Here is a 14,960-nt window from a genome sequence, read left to right as displayed (position 1 = left end):
GCTCTCTCCCCCCTCCCGTCAGCCGCCTCGCCGCCCGGCTTCCCGTCTCTGCTTCATCCCCTCGGCCGCACTCTCTCTCCAGCCTTCTCAGCGCTCAGGATCCTACCTCCATCTTCACACAACGGCTACTACCACGGCCTCAGTGCCCTCATCGATCCCACCGCCCCCACAGGACTCGGAACTGCCGTCATTTCCGCAAGGACGTGCGTCGCTCTCCGCTGATTGGAAGGAGCGCCGTGCGGCTGTTGTCGGGAAGGCCAAGAGGACTGAAAACCTAGCTATCGCCCCCTGGTGCTTGGCGGGATAATGGCATGTAGGAGTGTGAGAGGCGTCCCTGGAGGTGATGTCTTGGTATTACCGTCGCTCAGACAGAAAGAGGATTTCGGGGGAGAGCAATAGAGACGTGATTTGGGCTAGAGGGGCCGGAGGTCGATAGATTGAGTGGCTAGAGGGACCGGAGGTAAGTGGCTGTGGAAATCGGGCGGACCCGGAATCCAGAGGAAACGGGACCATGACTTATGCTTATCTCTTCAAGTACATCATCATCGGGGATACAGGTAACCCGCGGGCGACAGCCCTCAGACTGTGGCGGGGATCCGAATCTCCCAAATCGGGCCGTGGGGGCGGGGCTCAGTTAGTGGGCTGGGCGATTAAGTGAAGAGCTGGCGGGGGCGGGGCAGGGCGGGCGGCCGGGGGCGGGGCTCGGGGCTCCCCTTCCCCAGTCCCGGACACCCCAACACGGGGCTGTTCCCGGGTCGCGTGACTCCTAGATCGCGGGTCCTCCTCTTTCAGGTGTGGGGAAGTCATGTCTCCTCCTGCAGTTTACAGACAAGCGGTTCCAGCCTGTCCACGACCTCACAATAGGTAAAGTACATATATCTGTCCCAGAATAGAGTATGAAACTTGACTGGCTAAAGTGGAAAGTTAGCAGCCTTTAGTGTTCGAAGTACAAAGTTACCTCTCCCCACTTTTGAACTAGTTCAAAGTTATGTTAAGTGAAGAGTGACTAATCACATCCTGATAGATAGGGAGGAGTGTAATGGGGAGTAAATTGAAAGGTAACTGTAGATTTAGAGATGAGCGTGAGGTATGGATTAGTTGTCGTAGGGATTTTCTTCCCCAAATGCCATTGGTATGTTTATGAAAAACCCCATCAAAGCGTTAACTACTTATTCAAAAGCTCACCTTGCTTTGCGGCAAATTAGTGCGAACCTCACATATTTTTCAAAGCAATCATAATATCCATTTTTGTGTGTGTTGGAGAGGAAGAAGCAAATTGAAGAATTATCCCAAACTAGAGGTAGATGAAACTAATAACGTCTTTTAAAGAGAAGAGCATAATAGAGTTCTACAAACACACTGGTGATCCTAGAAAGTATAAACATCTTTCACACATTTGTGGTAAGGCACGGCCTGCTGAGGCTTTAGCAACCCCTGCCTCATAATCTTCATAATCCCAGCCCAAATAAAGAATATATATGTGAAACTAGTTTTCTTGCCCTGCAGATGTTTCTGAATAAAATCACTAGTTCTTATTGTATTGCCTCTTTCAAATCCCACCTTATGGAAATCTGAAGGTACTACTGCTCCCAAAGGATATATTTAAAGCCAAGTAACTAATGGGGTTAGAAAAGGATTTAGAGGATAGTATCGACAGGAAATTATTTTTGCAAATGAATATCAAGTGAACAGCCACACTGCGAGATGCTCGTGATACAGTGCTTAACAAGGCAAACACTGCGCCTACATTGGAAGTCCAGTGTAGGAGGTGGGGCTGGGAGCAGATACTGACAAGTAAATTCCTATTGCAAAAGGAAAAAAGAGGCTGCCACCTCTATCAGGAAAGGCTGAAAATGGAGGAATGAGCAAGAGTTAGCCAGGCAGAGGGGTTGTAGAGATGAGGGAAAAATGATCAGAGCAAGAGGAAATAACATGGGCAAAGGTTCAGGAATGACAGAGATCAGACTACCTTTGGGAAACTGGAAGTAATTTAATATGGCTGGAGCATGGAGTTTAAAGTGGACAGTGGCAAGGAATAAGGCTAGAGAACTTAGGGATGGAGTTTTGAAACACCTGAAGGTAGTGGGAGCAAATGACAAGTTTTAAAGCAGAGGAATAAAGTAATCAATCATGTTTTCCCCAGAGTCCAATACAGGTTTTGTTTCTGAATTCATTCTTTTATACCAAGATAAACAAAGCAGTTGGTTAGAAAATCTGTGTAATATATAAGGCTCACCAAATGCATAACTAGAAGAAGTTGCATAAAAGGAGACAAAAGTTTTATTTTTTAGTTATTCCCCATTGAAATTCCATTCCTGTTGTCCAGAAAGAAAAAAAAATCAATGATTTTTTTCAGTAACAATCACTATTCTTGATGAAACTGTGTCAAGTAGTAAGAAACAATCCTTTTTTAAATCTGTCTTATTGACTGTAGAACCTTTGAGTTGAGAGAAATTCTGGATATTGTGCATGGGGCCACTGAACAGGCACATTTCTGTCCTTCAGCAGAAACCAGATTAGTGCTCTTTCTTACTTGGAAATCAGAATTCCTGGAGTCAAGTACTGTATAAAAGTAGACAATAGGGGACATTGTCTGACTTATGACCAAGTATTTTTAATGTGAGTGACCTTTGATTTTTAAGTTTTGTCCTGACATTACCTTGAAAGAAGATGAAGTCCAGGTAAATCAAAACCTTTATTCAGACTGACTATTTCCATATTCCTATGAGGAAGGCTGTATTCTGGTGAACTCTGGTAATTACTGGGGGTCTGAAATATTTCATTCTCTAGAACCTATTTCTTAGATAGGCGCTTTTCTCAAACAAAAATTGTAGAATTGCAAGAAACAAATGTTGTTTCATAGAAAGGACTGGAGAGTGACTGAGAAAAATAATAGGAAATATTTTCCGAATTTTTCGAAGTTTTTTTAAACAGTTACAGAATTAAACATTACCTAGTCAGATTTAAGCATTAAATAATATTGTTTAAAAAGGTATTCACCTTTTCTATTTGACTTTTTAAGTAGTTTTAGCCCCATATCTGCTTTTTGGTTATAGTCCTGAGATCATAATCACCTAAAACGTAGTTTTTAACTCTAAAAGATTAAATAAAACTTCAAGAAACACAAAATTAATTGGAGAAAATAGGCAGCTGTAATGGGCTTAGTGGCACTGAGCGCAGACAGGATAAATCATTAGCACGTTGAGGAAAAGCATGAACCTCTCACTCAACATGCTGTTGTTCATGGAATCACATTCTTTCTCTTGGTCTTAACTGACAGGTGTGGAGTTTGGGGCACGTATGGTCAACATTGATGGAAAACAAATCAAACTACAAATCTGGGATACGGTGAGAGAAGACAAAAATTCTTCAGTCCTTGACTAAGATCCAAATATAACAGAAAAGGCCATTGAAGGGGCCAAGGGCTCTGAGGGTGGTGGGACTAATGATGGAGATGAGATGGGAGGGGGTGGAATGCCATACCTTTTTATTTTTGTTTTAAACTACCCAAGTAATTTATGTGAGTTTGTTCTAGTCAAAAAAATAATAAAAGTAAACCATCTAAGTATATAGAGTTAAAAATGAATGGCCCCTTTACACACGTAAACCTCTTCTTCCTTTCAATTTTGGTTTCTGCTTTACCAGACTAAACCACTATTAACAATTCTGTGTTTATGCTTTCAGACTTTTTCTCTGTATTTAGATGCATAAATGTAAACATATACAAATATATGGTACTGGTTTTGTTTTTGTTAGTTTTTACATGTTAGAATCATGGTAAAGTAGACCTAGCTGTGTGACTTAGGTTTTTTTCTTTAGTAATCTCTATGGTTGGAAGCTTTTCCACCTCAATACATATACATCTACTTCATCCCTTTTAACCATTGCACAGAATCACAGATTGTACCATAACTTATTTAACCATCCTCCCCTTCATGGAAATTTAGGTCATTTCCAATTTTTCACCATTGCAGAGTTTCACTGAACATTCTTATCTACTACACCTTTTTGAGATTTTCTGTGGAATACCTGCCCAGAATTGGAAAATCTGGGTCAAAAGTTATACATACTTGAAAACTGACAAATGTAGTACTGCCAAAATTTAGTTTGACTTAGTGTAATTTTCCTTCATCCGGAAAAATTGCTTTCAGATGCATTATTTCACTTGGTTTTTACCTTTCTTTTCCCCAAGGGAAATAATATCCTAGTCTATTTTAAGTAGAAGGGAGCTAACACATAGTTCCTGATATGCAGCTAAAATCTCTTCCTATTTTTGTTCACTTCTTATTTGATTCTATTTCTTCTCAGAACTTAAAGCTGAAGCCCTTATATCTACAACCAGTGCACAAGTGATTTTTCCTTTTTTGCTTCCCTTTTCCCTCCTTCCCCACCTCAAGACATGCAGGTTTCTGTCTTAAAAGTAGTTCTTTGCTATTCTAGGCCCTATTTTGTAGGGGGTCCTTTTCTGGTGGTCCCCAAGGTTGTTACCACTTTTGAATGCACTCATCGATCAGTTGCTTTTAACTAGGATGATTTCGTTGTATTTGCAAGCATTTTAATAATCTTTTGACCCCCTGATCAGATTCTTCATCTCACTATATTGGCTTGCCCTAATTGTAGAACATAGACTTCACATCTCTGATAGTGGTAGCACTAGCCGGATACCTCATAAACTTCTAAACTTGCTTCTTCTGTCCAGTTTCGTTTCTAGCCTTTTCTTCCCAGTAAAGCCGAGGAAGTATATTTCTCTATATCTGTTACCAAGGTTAAGTTCATATATTTCTTAAACAGCTGCTACTTCATTCCCTTCTTTTATTGTTGGGGCCCAGGGATTCTTTGTCACTATTAACACAAGTTGGTATTACAACTCTCCTCTTATTATCCCCAGGGTTTTTATTTCCCAGAAAGGTAGATTTGGCCCCTAAAGAGGCCACAGGACAAATTCTGAGGAGGTGAAAAGAGTGAAGCCCATAGGTATCAAACCTGGTACAAGTTACATCCTGTCTTTTTATTTTTATTTTTATTTTTATTTATTTATTATTGAGTTATAGTCATTTTACAATGTTGTGTCAAATTCCAGTGTAGAGCACAATTTTTGAGTTATGCATGAATATACATATATTCATTGTCACATTTTTTTTTTCTCTGTGAGCTACCACAAGATCTTGTATATATTTCCCTGTGCTATACAGTGTAATCTTGTTTATCTATTCTGCATATGCCTGTCAGTATCCACAAATTTTGAAATCCCAGTCTGTCCCTTCCCACCCCCTGCCCCCTTGGCAACCACAAGTTTGGTATTCTATGTCTAGTAGCTACCAGTTAGTGGTATGGTCATGGTCATGGTCATGAGAGTGTCTAATTGTTGGCTTGCTGGCTTTTTCTTTTTTCCTGAAGTGGTAATAGGAGACACGGTGGATCATAAAATAAGAAAATTGAGAGCCACTGCTCTGTTGACAGGATGCTCAAGAATCACATGGCCTGATAGTCACTTGTGATGCAGTTGGCCTAGTTCTTTTCGGCTTCCTTTTAATAATTGTTTTTAAATAAGACTAAACTTTGCTGCATCATAGAAAGATACTAGGTTTCAGTGTACTAGGGCTTCCTACTTATTTGAAAATGTTTAGGGATTGCCATAAAGAGTATTTTTAAAGATATCAGGTTATCCAAAATTTTTTGTTGTCCCTGTTTTGGTTATTGATAAGGATTTAGGAAACTGTATTACTTTTTTTTAATTGAAGTATAGTCAGTTTACAATGTTGTGTCAATTTCTGGTATACAGCATAATAGTTCATACATATACATACATATATTGATTTTCATATTCTTTTTCATTATAGGTTACTCATATTACTTTTTCTTTTTGTTCATTCTCTATGTGTAGTTGCCCAAGTAACCATGCTAAATGAAGAGGCATTGTACTGTGACTAATATAAAATACTGATTAAATAATCCCAAATTCATTTGTATTTTACTTTGGAATGCATTTTGATTCTTAGGAAATGAGCCTATCTGACTTTGTAGGAATAGATACTCTATGTATCTTGAAACTGTATATAATGTGATGCTTCCACTTGGGAGAAATTAGAAAGCTGTTAATTCTCTTTATCAAACCTCTGTATTAATTCTTTGCTGCTTCAGATTTTTTTTTTTTTCTTCTGAGGATGGACAGAGATACCTCAGACTGGTGCAGACCAACCCAAATTGAACTGCTCACTCTTTCTAGCTTATTGGCTCACAAACTTAGGTTCAGAAACTGAATGAGATGAAGTATAGTGGTTTGGTTTTAAAAAGCATTTTCTGGGAGGAGGATATAGCTCAAGTGGTAGAGTGCCTGCTTTGCATGCATGAGGCCCTGGGTTCTATCCCCAGTACCTCCTCTAAAAATAAATAAACCTAATTACTTCTCCCTCTGACACTGCCAAGACAAAATAATTAAATAATACAGTAATAAAGAAATAAAACATAAAAAATAAAATGTTTAAAAAAACGAAGTTTAAAAAAAAAAGCGTTTTCTGATGGCCCACTGTTTTCTGCTGCTAAAGTTAAATGCTGCCTTCTGATTCAGCCATCACCCAGGACTCCTTCAGACCTTTTTTAGTTCCTAGAAGGCCACAAGGAAGGAGGGGGCTTTCAACTATAGCAGAAGAGGAGAAAAAGTAAGATAAAAGCAAAACAGGAATCTGACAATTTAAGGTGTAAAACTATTAGGGAATAAGTGAAATTTACATGAGCTCTGGGAGGGAAAAGGCATGTTTTAAACCTTAAAGTATTTTTAATGTGACCAACAAAGTTCTTTAGAATTATTTTTGGATTTTGATGTTCTAACAGGTATGCAACTCATTAAAAGCTTTTATGATGCTTATACTAAGAGATTCTTGTATTGTTGTAAAAGTTACCTTAGAATTCGTGTGCCGGGACACTCTTCTCACACTCAAACTTGGGTTTAGATTTACAACTCAATGGCTGAGAAAGCAAACTTTTGTGCTACAAGGTACTAGACTGCTAAGTTTAATTATGGATTCAGCATTTTATAGACTTTATAACTTTTGGCCAGTTACTGAAGTTACACTTTGAGCCTCATTTTTTCCTATCTGTATGGTCATTAGTACCATCACTATTACTGTCACCGTACTATGAGAAAGCTATTTATTTTCCCATGTCCACATCTTAGTTTTCCTATCTTTAAGTTATGAACAGTGGTATTCCTTCCTAACTTTTATGAAGTGATATGAGGATAAACAATTTCAAGAATGTGATAACTTTTCTAATAGGATAGATTCAACGCCCAGGGTATTCATATTTAGATGCTTTTGCTTCCTCTAAGGAAAAAAACCCCAAAACCTATTCCATCAAGAAAGCAAAAGCATCTAGTATAAGGGGGGCATCAATAAATCTCTCAGTTATAAATAAAACTTAATATCTTGGCCCCAGTTGGAAATGAGATTAGAGTGTGAATAGTTGGATGATTTTTTTTTTTTTTTTAAAGAAAGCTCTGTCCTGGTCCCTGGGCTCCTTTTCCCTGTTCCTTACTCCTATTCGCCATGACAAGATCCCAGCAAGGGACATCTTGAGTGTAGTCCTGCCTTATTAGTGGAACTCTAAAGTTTAACTAGCATATGCCCAATTCAAGTGCTTTTTATCTAATTTTCTACATTGATCCATTGGAATGAAACTTGTGTTAGGAATTCTAAGATAATTTTTCTTTTTATAGATAAAGGAATAGAAACAGAAAAAAAGGGTTAATGTGATATGTTTGACATTGTGTGGGATTGAATATACTCTTGAGTTTTTAGTCCTATTTCCAGTTGTCTCCTAGGGGATATTGGGAAATGCATGGGGTGTCTTTGATTGTCGCACTGACTGGGAATGCTACTGACACTTAGTCACAGGGAGTTAGGGATGCCAATGCATTCAGCAGTTTGATGGACAGTCTCACAGGAAGAATTGACCCACCCAAAATATCAATTGCAGCCCCATTAAAAGAATTGATTTCCCACCTGGACTTTCCCTGGGCAGTCAGGCTTCCTTTCCCTAATTCTCTTTTCTTAATAGAAGTTCTTTTTAAAAATTAAGTCCTTTATGTTAAGTGATCAAGTCAGCCCTCTGGAAATAACCTGGTTTTGTTGGGGTTTTTTTGTTGCCATGTTGACGGGAAAGGCTGGGCAGGAATCCTTCCGTTCCATCACCCGTTCCTACTACAGGGGAGCGGCGGGAGCGCTGCTGGTGTATGACATTACAAGGTGAGTCAGAGCTGGAGGGGTGAGAGGGAGACTCTTCCCCATGGTGTCAAAATCGTTTTCTTTTCTGTCTACTGATTCTGGTAAGAATACTAAAGAGGAGTGACCTCTATAATATTTTTCTTTACACGTGTGACTTCCCCCTCTTCCCATACATTTGAAATTACGTTGACATTTTGAAATAGACCTCTGACCCACTTTCTAAACTTCTCTGCTGTAGGCGTGAAACCTTCAACCACCTGACCTCCTGGTTAGAGGATGCCCGGCAGCACTCTAGCTCCAACATGGTTATCATGCTGATTGGGAATAAGAGGTAAAATATTATTTGTATAAGTAATAAGTGTTAGGGATCATCTAGGTAACCTAAGGACATTGAATCACTTGAGCCCCAAACTTTTTTAGTTTAGGTACATTTAGTGTCTCAGTTAAAAAAAAATTATTGTGGTAAAACGTATGTAACATAAAATTTACCATTTTAACCATTTTTAAATGTACAGTTCTGTGGCATTAAGTATATTTACATTCTTCTGCAACCATCACCACCATCCATCTCCAGAACTTTTTCATCCCCCCAAACTGAAATTCTGTTCCTGTAAACACTAACTCCACGTTCCCCATCCCACCAGCCGGTAGCAACCAACATTTACTTTCTGTCTCTGGAAATTGACTACGCTAGGAACCTCTCATAAGTGGAATCATTCAATCTTTGTGTTTTGTTACTGGCTTATTTCTTTTGGCATAATGTCCTCAAGGTTTATCCACGCCGTAGCATGTGTCAGAATTTCCTTCCTTTTTGAGGCTGGATAGTAACCCATTGTATGTACTTACCACATTTTGTTTATTCATCCATTGATGGACACTTGGGTTGCTTCTTTTGGCTATTGTGAGTAATGCTGCTGTCAACATGAGCGTACAGATATCTCTTTGGGTCCTTGCTTTCAATTTTTTGGGATATATACTTAAAAGTGGAATTGCTGGATCTTACAGTAATTGGGTGTTAAATTTTTTGAGGTGCCACCGTGCTATTTTCCGTAGCGGCTGCACCATCCTAATATTACTACCAGTGATGACAAGGGTTCCAGTTTCCCCACAGCCTCACCAACATTTGTTATTCTCAGAAAATTTTCTATGGCAGCCATAAGCCAAAAGACATACCTACCTGTTTTGGTATTAAATAGTTAGATGTAAACAGTGTAACAAGTGTTTTGTCATAACAACTTAGTAACTGAAAAATGAAAAGCACAAATTAAAAGAAAAAGAATTTTTTATTTCATTCTTCAATAGCCACAGTTAGTCATTGATGACCTGTGTAAGCCTGTCGAGCACAGCACAGCTTCTCAAACCTGGGAATCACGATTGGACGCTTCCATTCTCCTTTCTATTCCAAATTGATTTTTGTGCTTCTTGTCACAGCAACTGCCAAAAACACGGCTTCACAAAGATGTGCAAATGTTGAATGGAATCTGTCATAATCTGATGTTGACACTGCCATCTATATTAAAGCTTGTAATTCATGTTGTGTTCTGATGTTGAGGGTTGCTGTTTCCCTTGAATATTTAAGGTAACCCGGAGCACCCTTGTGAGTTTGTAGTCATGCCTTGTTTGAGAACTGTGACCACAGATTACATGTACTCATTTACTGATTCAACCAATTTATGGAAAACCTATTATGTCCTAGACACTGTGCCAGACCCTGAGTGAGCAGGGTGAAAACAAAGTCATACCCTCACTCCCATGGACAATCTAGTGGGGACGTAGATAGTAAATACAAAATGATCTGTATCTGATTACAAATTGTGATAAATGCAGCGAAGGAAAAAAGGGGCACTATCAAAGAGAGTAGCAGGGTACCTGTGTTTGATGTAGTGATATTTAAGCTGCAGTCTGAAGGAAGGGCAAGAGTTCAGTGGGCAGACTTTTTTAAAAAAAGCTATCAAGTAGCGGGGACAAACTCTGAAAGCCTTGAACTGGGAAGAAGCTTGACAAGTTTATAATGTTTAAAGAAACCTGGTATGGTTGGACTGAATCAAAGGGGAATGTTGCAGGAGGAGGTTGGAAAGGAAAGCAGGGGCCAGAGCTCCTAGCACTTGCAGGCCTGAGTGGGGAGTTTGGGTTTTATTGTTAACGCAGTAGGAAGCATTCAAGAGTTTTAAGCAGAGAAGTCACTTGATCAGATTTTAGAGGATCACCCTGGAGGGGAGCAAGTGTTGAAGTGGATCTCGGCTGCAGTAGTCCAAGTGAGAGAGTGGTGGATTGGACTAGGTTGATGACACTGGAGAGAGAGAAAAGGATGATTTTTAAGGCCTATTTTGGAAGTACCTCCCTTTGGGATGGATTAGGCATTCAGAGTAAAGGAGGAAAAGGTGTTAATGTCTTGGCTTTTGTCTTGTGCCACTTATGGAGGTGTGGAAGCCTGGGACAGAATCAGGTTGGGGGAAAATATCACATTCCATTTTGATGTACGTCTAAGGTGCCTTTTACACATCAAAAAGGAAATGAGGAATAGACAAATGGACAAACAGATCTGGAGCTTAGAGGAGCATCTGGGCCAGAGGTACAAACTTGGGAGTGTTGCCATTTGGAGGGATAGTTCTTCCCTGGTCGTCACACAGCTGATGAATAATACATATACATTTTGTAGTTTTGTTGTTCTTTAATGGACTTACTCCTTGATTTTTTTCCCATGGTGAAAAACTGGCTCTATCTTCCTATTCTCCCATCACATAATTTTATCTATATCATTTTCTCTGAATCCTTCTTTTCCCTGGTGGCAGGCTGCTATTTATTATACACATTAATAATGAGACTAGTGAGAGTTAAGGCGACTGTGTTCTCCTTATTCCTGGCTCTCTCTCTTCTTGTGGATTGCCTCCAGGAAAGAGGAAGACACTTACCACTATGAGATGGGAAATCTATGACTTTTCTACTTCCCAACAACTGAAATTTCCCTTTCCTCTTCTTTCCTTTGCTTTAACTGGATCTCACTCAAAAAAGAAGCATAGGGCATACGCCTTGAGTTACTATGGGGCTTGCCTAACCTTTTATAAACCCTTTTTTCTCTGTCATAGAGTAAGGTATTAGCCTCAACCATGCAGCAGCTGACAAGAATCTGATCTGAAGATTTTCCAAGAGGCCATGGAAATCAGTAACCTTATACAAGAGAGCATCATACAGGATCTACATTCCTTATGGATTAACTGGCAGTTGAAACAGCTATGGAATTCTTTTAGAGCAAGTGTTTCTTCTTTCACTTGGATCCTTTTTTTAGTTTTCTCGCCATTTAATCTCTTGCAGTGACTTAGAGTCCCGTAGGGACGTGAAGAGAGAAGAGGGAGAGGCCTTTGCTCGGGAACATGGACTCATATTCATGGAAACTTCAGCCAAAACAGCCTGCAATGTTGAAGAGGTACTATTTCCAAAAGAGTAGGGAAAGCTTTTCAGAGATCATGCCGTATCTTGGTCCTTTTATTCAGAATTCTCTTCCCCTGTAAGACATGGGTAAGGAAAGGATGTCTTATGGTCATAGTGACCATATGTCTCCCTTTAAGGTAATTGTTCAATTTCTTTTTTCTTTGATTCCTAAGGTTTTACTTTTGTATCGGGTTATGTTAATTGGCAAGTATGGATTGACACTGCTGTTACTTGTGAGTCATTTTAGTTGGAGCATCTAGTGGGTTCTACTGTAGTCATTCCTAAACCTGATGTTAACTATATCTTCAGTAACTAACTGAGAAAAGAGCATGTTTTATCTGCGGAGGGTGCCAACCTAGGAATTCTAGGTACATCTTGTGTCAGTACCAAAATACCACATAATACCTTTTTTCTTTTTGAAACTACTCTCAGTGGCTTTTATAGGGCCTTTGGGGGACCTTCTGTATTTTTGCTCCATTTTTCTACTGGTTCCTAATTCACCTTAGAAATAGGAATAATATTTGTATTCTCCTTTCCTAATTTCTCTACCTAAACTTGAGCCTAATACCGTGATTCCTGTCTCCTTTAGGCCTTCATTAACACAGCCAAAGAAATATATAGGAAGATCCAGCAGGGTTTATTTGATGTCCACAATGAGGTGAGAAAGCCTGAGGGGGCGGACAGTTCACTTTGCTTTATCTTAAACAGGACAGGAAGCTCCCTAGAGTGTAAGCATTTCCTGTCTAACATCATACTATTTGAAGCAAGTCATACTTGGTTTTTTAATGTAGGTACACAGAAACCTGTCATCATTTTCTGTTTTTGCTCAAGTTTGAGACCCAGAATGCTGAAAGAGATTATTAGTTGGTGATCCAAAAGGCTTATATGTGTGGGAAGTTTTCTTCTCAACATCAGTTTTTTACTATTTCAGAGCATGGAGAAGGTGTGATTCTTAATTACTCAGCATGGCCATTTCTATAAAGCACATTTTGGGGCCAAAAAAGAGAATTATATGCTAATATGCTGCTCCTTCTCTTTTGCCTCTTCTACTCTTCCCTAATCACATCCTGATTCTGCACGCAGCTTTGAAACTGAAGTATAACAGTCACTATAAAATGGGCACAAAAGCCACTTCCAGTGATCTTCAGTACCACAGCTGGCTAGCATGTCTTTTTTTTTTTTAATGGAGGTACTGGGAATTGAACCCAGGACCTTGTGCATGCTAAGCATGCACTCTACCACTGAGCTATAACCCCTCCGCCCCCAAGTCATCTCATCTTTACTGTCATAGGTTACTGTCCCACAACAGTCTGACTAGGCCACATGGTTACCTGCCAAGGCCATGTCTGCTGTTAGAAAGTGTAATTAACGATTTTTCCTTTTATCCCTCTCCTTTCTCCCATTTACTTTCGCACTGAGATGGGAACTATTGCCTCTTTTCTTTTACAGGCAAATGGCATCAAGATTGGCCCCCAGCAGTGTATTTCAACATCAGTGGGACCCAGTGCCTCCCAGCGGAACTCTCGTGACATCGGGGCCGACTCTGGCTGCTGCTGAACATCTGGCCTGGACTCTTTTTTTCCTTCCTGGAACAGCTTCAGATCAATAGGCTTAAAGAAAGAGGTCTTACTTGCTTTGGCTGAGAAAAGCCTCTTTTCAAGGTGTGACGTTTTGCCTTTCCACTTAAAGACCAGGGGAGAATTTGGGCCCTTACTGACCTGTCCTTCTTCAGGGACGTGAGCATTCCCTATAGATTAGGGCTCTTCTCGTTCTCCTATTTTAATTTCTAAAATGTTAGGATCAAAGCTGATTGTCACGGTAGTTCAAAAATAAATTCTTTTATAAACATACACAATCTACTCCCCACCAAGAATTAGTAACAAAGGTCTAGGACATTCTGCTTGAGCACTTGAGATTATTGGGATCTGGCTGGCCTTTGGACCAGAGATCCTCTGTCTGTGGATTTCATTAAGCGTTTTCACTTGCCATTTCATAAGAGTTGTTGAAGGCAGTTCCTTCTCCTTGAACTGCTCAAGGATGCTGAATACTTCTCCACCACCCCATTGCTAGTTTCTCTGTCTTAGAGTAACTACAGAACTTTTGAGACCATTGGAGTTGCTCCTCAACCTGTGGCCACTTGCTGTCATTACCTACAGAAAATATCTTTCCCTGTTCATTTTGTTTTAGGGACCAGACCTAACATAGTAGTCAGTGTCTTTCACCAAATAGACTCCTCCTGTTTCTTCACACTCACTTCTTAATGAGACCTATTTTGACTTTGTGCTATAATCAAGCCAGTCTGCTTACTGGACATGACATACTTGCTTCCACTTCTCTGCCTTTGCACATGCCCTACTCTCCACTAACATTATACCCAAAGTCCACATTTTTCCCCTTCAGAAAGCCTCCTTTGACTGACCTAGGGACTTCTGCACAATTATTGCACAGTATCCCGTAGCTTTCACCTGTTGTTTATTCATGTGTATATTTATTTGTATTTATGTTACTTTGTAAATATGTTTTATAGTTGCTTTGTGTGTGGAACCTGTCTCCCCATATAGGTTGTAAGCTCCTTGAGGGCAGGAACCATGTTATCCCTCCACTTTTGTAAACCCCTTCCTCCACCATTCCCTCACAGTGCCTAGTGCTACACATGTGATCACTGAATTTGACTGACACACTTAAAGACTGGGGACAGTTTTATTTTAGGCTGCAGAGGAAACAAAAGGCCTTAGACACATCTCTCTGTAATTCTATCTCAGTCTCTTCCACCTGCTTACCCTGGATTCTACATTGCTCTTCTCCCTCTCCTGTCTCTCCCTTCCCTGGCTCTTTGCCTCCATTCCATGTGGCATACAGGAAGGCTGCCTGCTTCCGAGCAGTCAAATAAGTGGGTACTTCTCCAGCCATTCTCCTTTTCAAGAGCATATGATACTATCCTAGTCCAATTTGCCTTTGCTTCACTCATTATGCAGCTTCCTGGGTGAGTTGCCGCATCATTTTGCCCTGATGTCCCATTCTCTTCCACAGCGCTGAGGTCTCGTGAGTTTTTCTCATCTTTTTTGGTTGTTGATGAATTGTTTCATTATTAAATATATGCATGTATTCAAGCTGCTCATATTTCATGTGTCATTTCGATTGTATCCCAAACATAAGTAGATATTTTCCTTCTAGGGAATTGTATCAAAGGTATTGGAAGAAGCCTCCTTGAGATACATTCATTTTCTACGGGGTTCTGCCCCGAGTAGTAGTAGTGATAGTTAACACTGCACCACAGGAAATTTTAAGACATTTGGAGTGTTGCTTTGA

At 39.9% G+C, this 14,960-nt stretch overlaps 2 protein-coding genes and 1 pseudogene across 2 annotated transcripts in view; 1 reads left to right on the top strand and 2 right to left on the bottom strand.

Annotated features, from left to right (window-relative positions):
- The window catches only part of LOC102511421, a 3,855-nt pseudogene extending 3,695 nt beyond the window's left edge, over positions 1–160 (bottom strand).
- TOX4 (TOX high mobility group box family member 4) overlaps positions 1–218 on the bottom strand; it is a 13,923-nt gene extending 13,705 nt beyond the window's left edge. The window contains exon 1 of the mRNA XM_032481652.1: positions 107–218. Coding sequence (XP_032337543.1) covers positions 107–112 — 6 coding nt within the window. The 5' untranslated portion in view covers positions 113–218. The remainder of the gene's footprint in view (positions 1–106) is intronic.
- RAB2B (RAB2B, member RAS oncogene family) lies at positions 209–14,769 on the top strand. The gene is made up of 8 exons (XM_032481653.1): positions 209–557; positions 793–864; positions 3,281–3,348; positions 8,161–8,243; positions 8,461–8,553; positions 11,535–11,646; positions 12,241–12,309; positions 13,101–14,769. The coding sequence occupies exons 1-8, from the start codon at positions 512–514 to the stop codon at positions 13,206–13,208; spliced, it is 651 nt and encodes a 216-aa protein (XP_032337544.1). The 5' UTR covers positions 209–511; the 3' UTR covers positions 13,209–14,769.
- Positions 14,770–14,960: the final 191 nt, after the last annotated feature.

Source organism: Camelus ferus, chromosome 6, assembly GCF_009834535.1.
Source record: "Camelus ferus isolate YT-003-E chromosome 6, BCGSAC_Cfer_1.0, whole genome shotgun sequence".
Classification (NCBI taxonomy): Eukaryota; Metazoa; Chordata; class Mammalia; order Artiodactyla; family Camelidae; genus Camelus; species Camelus ferus.
This window is presented reverse-complemented; position numbering and strand designations above follow the sequence as displayed.

Excerpts from the sequence above, each read along its gene's own strand:
- RAB2B (XM_032481653.1), top strand. The coding sequence starts at position 512 with ATGACTTATGCTTATCTCTTCAAGTACATCATCATCGGGGATACAG. Across the intron at positions 8,244-8,460 it reads CTGGTGTATGACATTACAAG|GCGTGAAACCTTCAACCACC; the intron begins GTGAGTCAGAGC and ends TCTCTGCTGTAG. Across the intron at positions 8,554-11,534 it reads ATGCTGATTGGGAATAAGAG|TGACTTAGAGTCCCGTAGGG; the intron begins GTAAAATATTAT and ends AATCTCTTGCAG.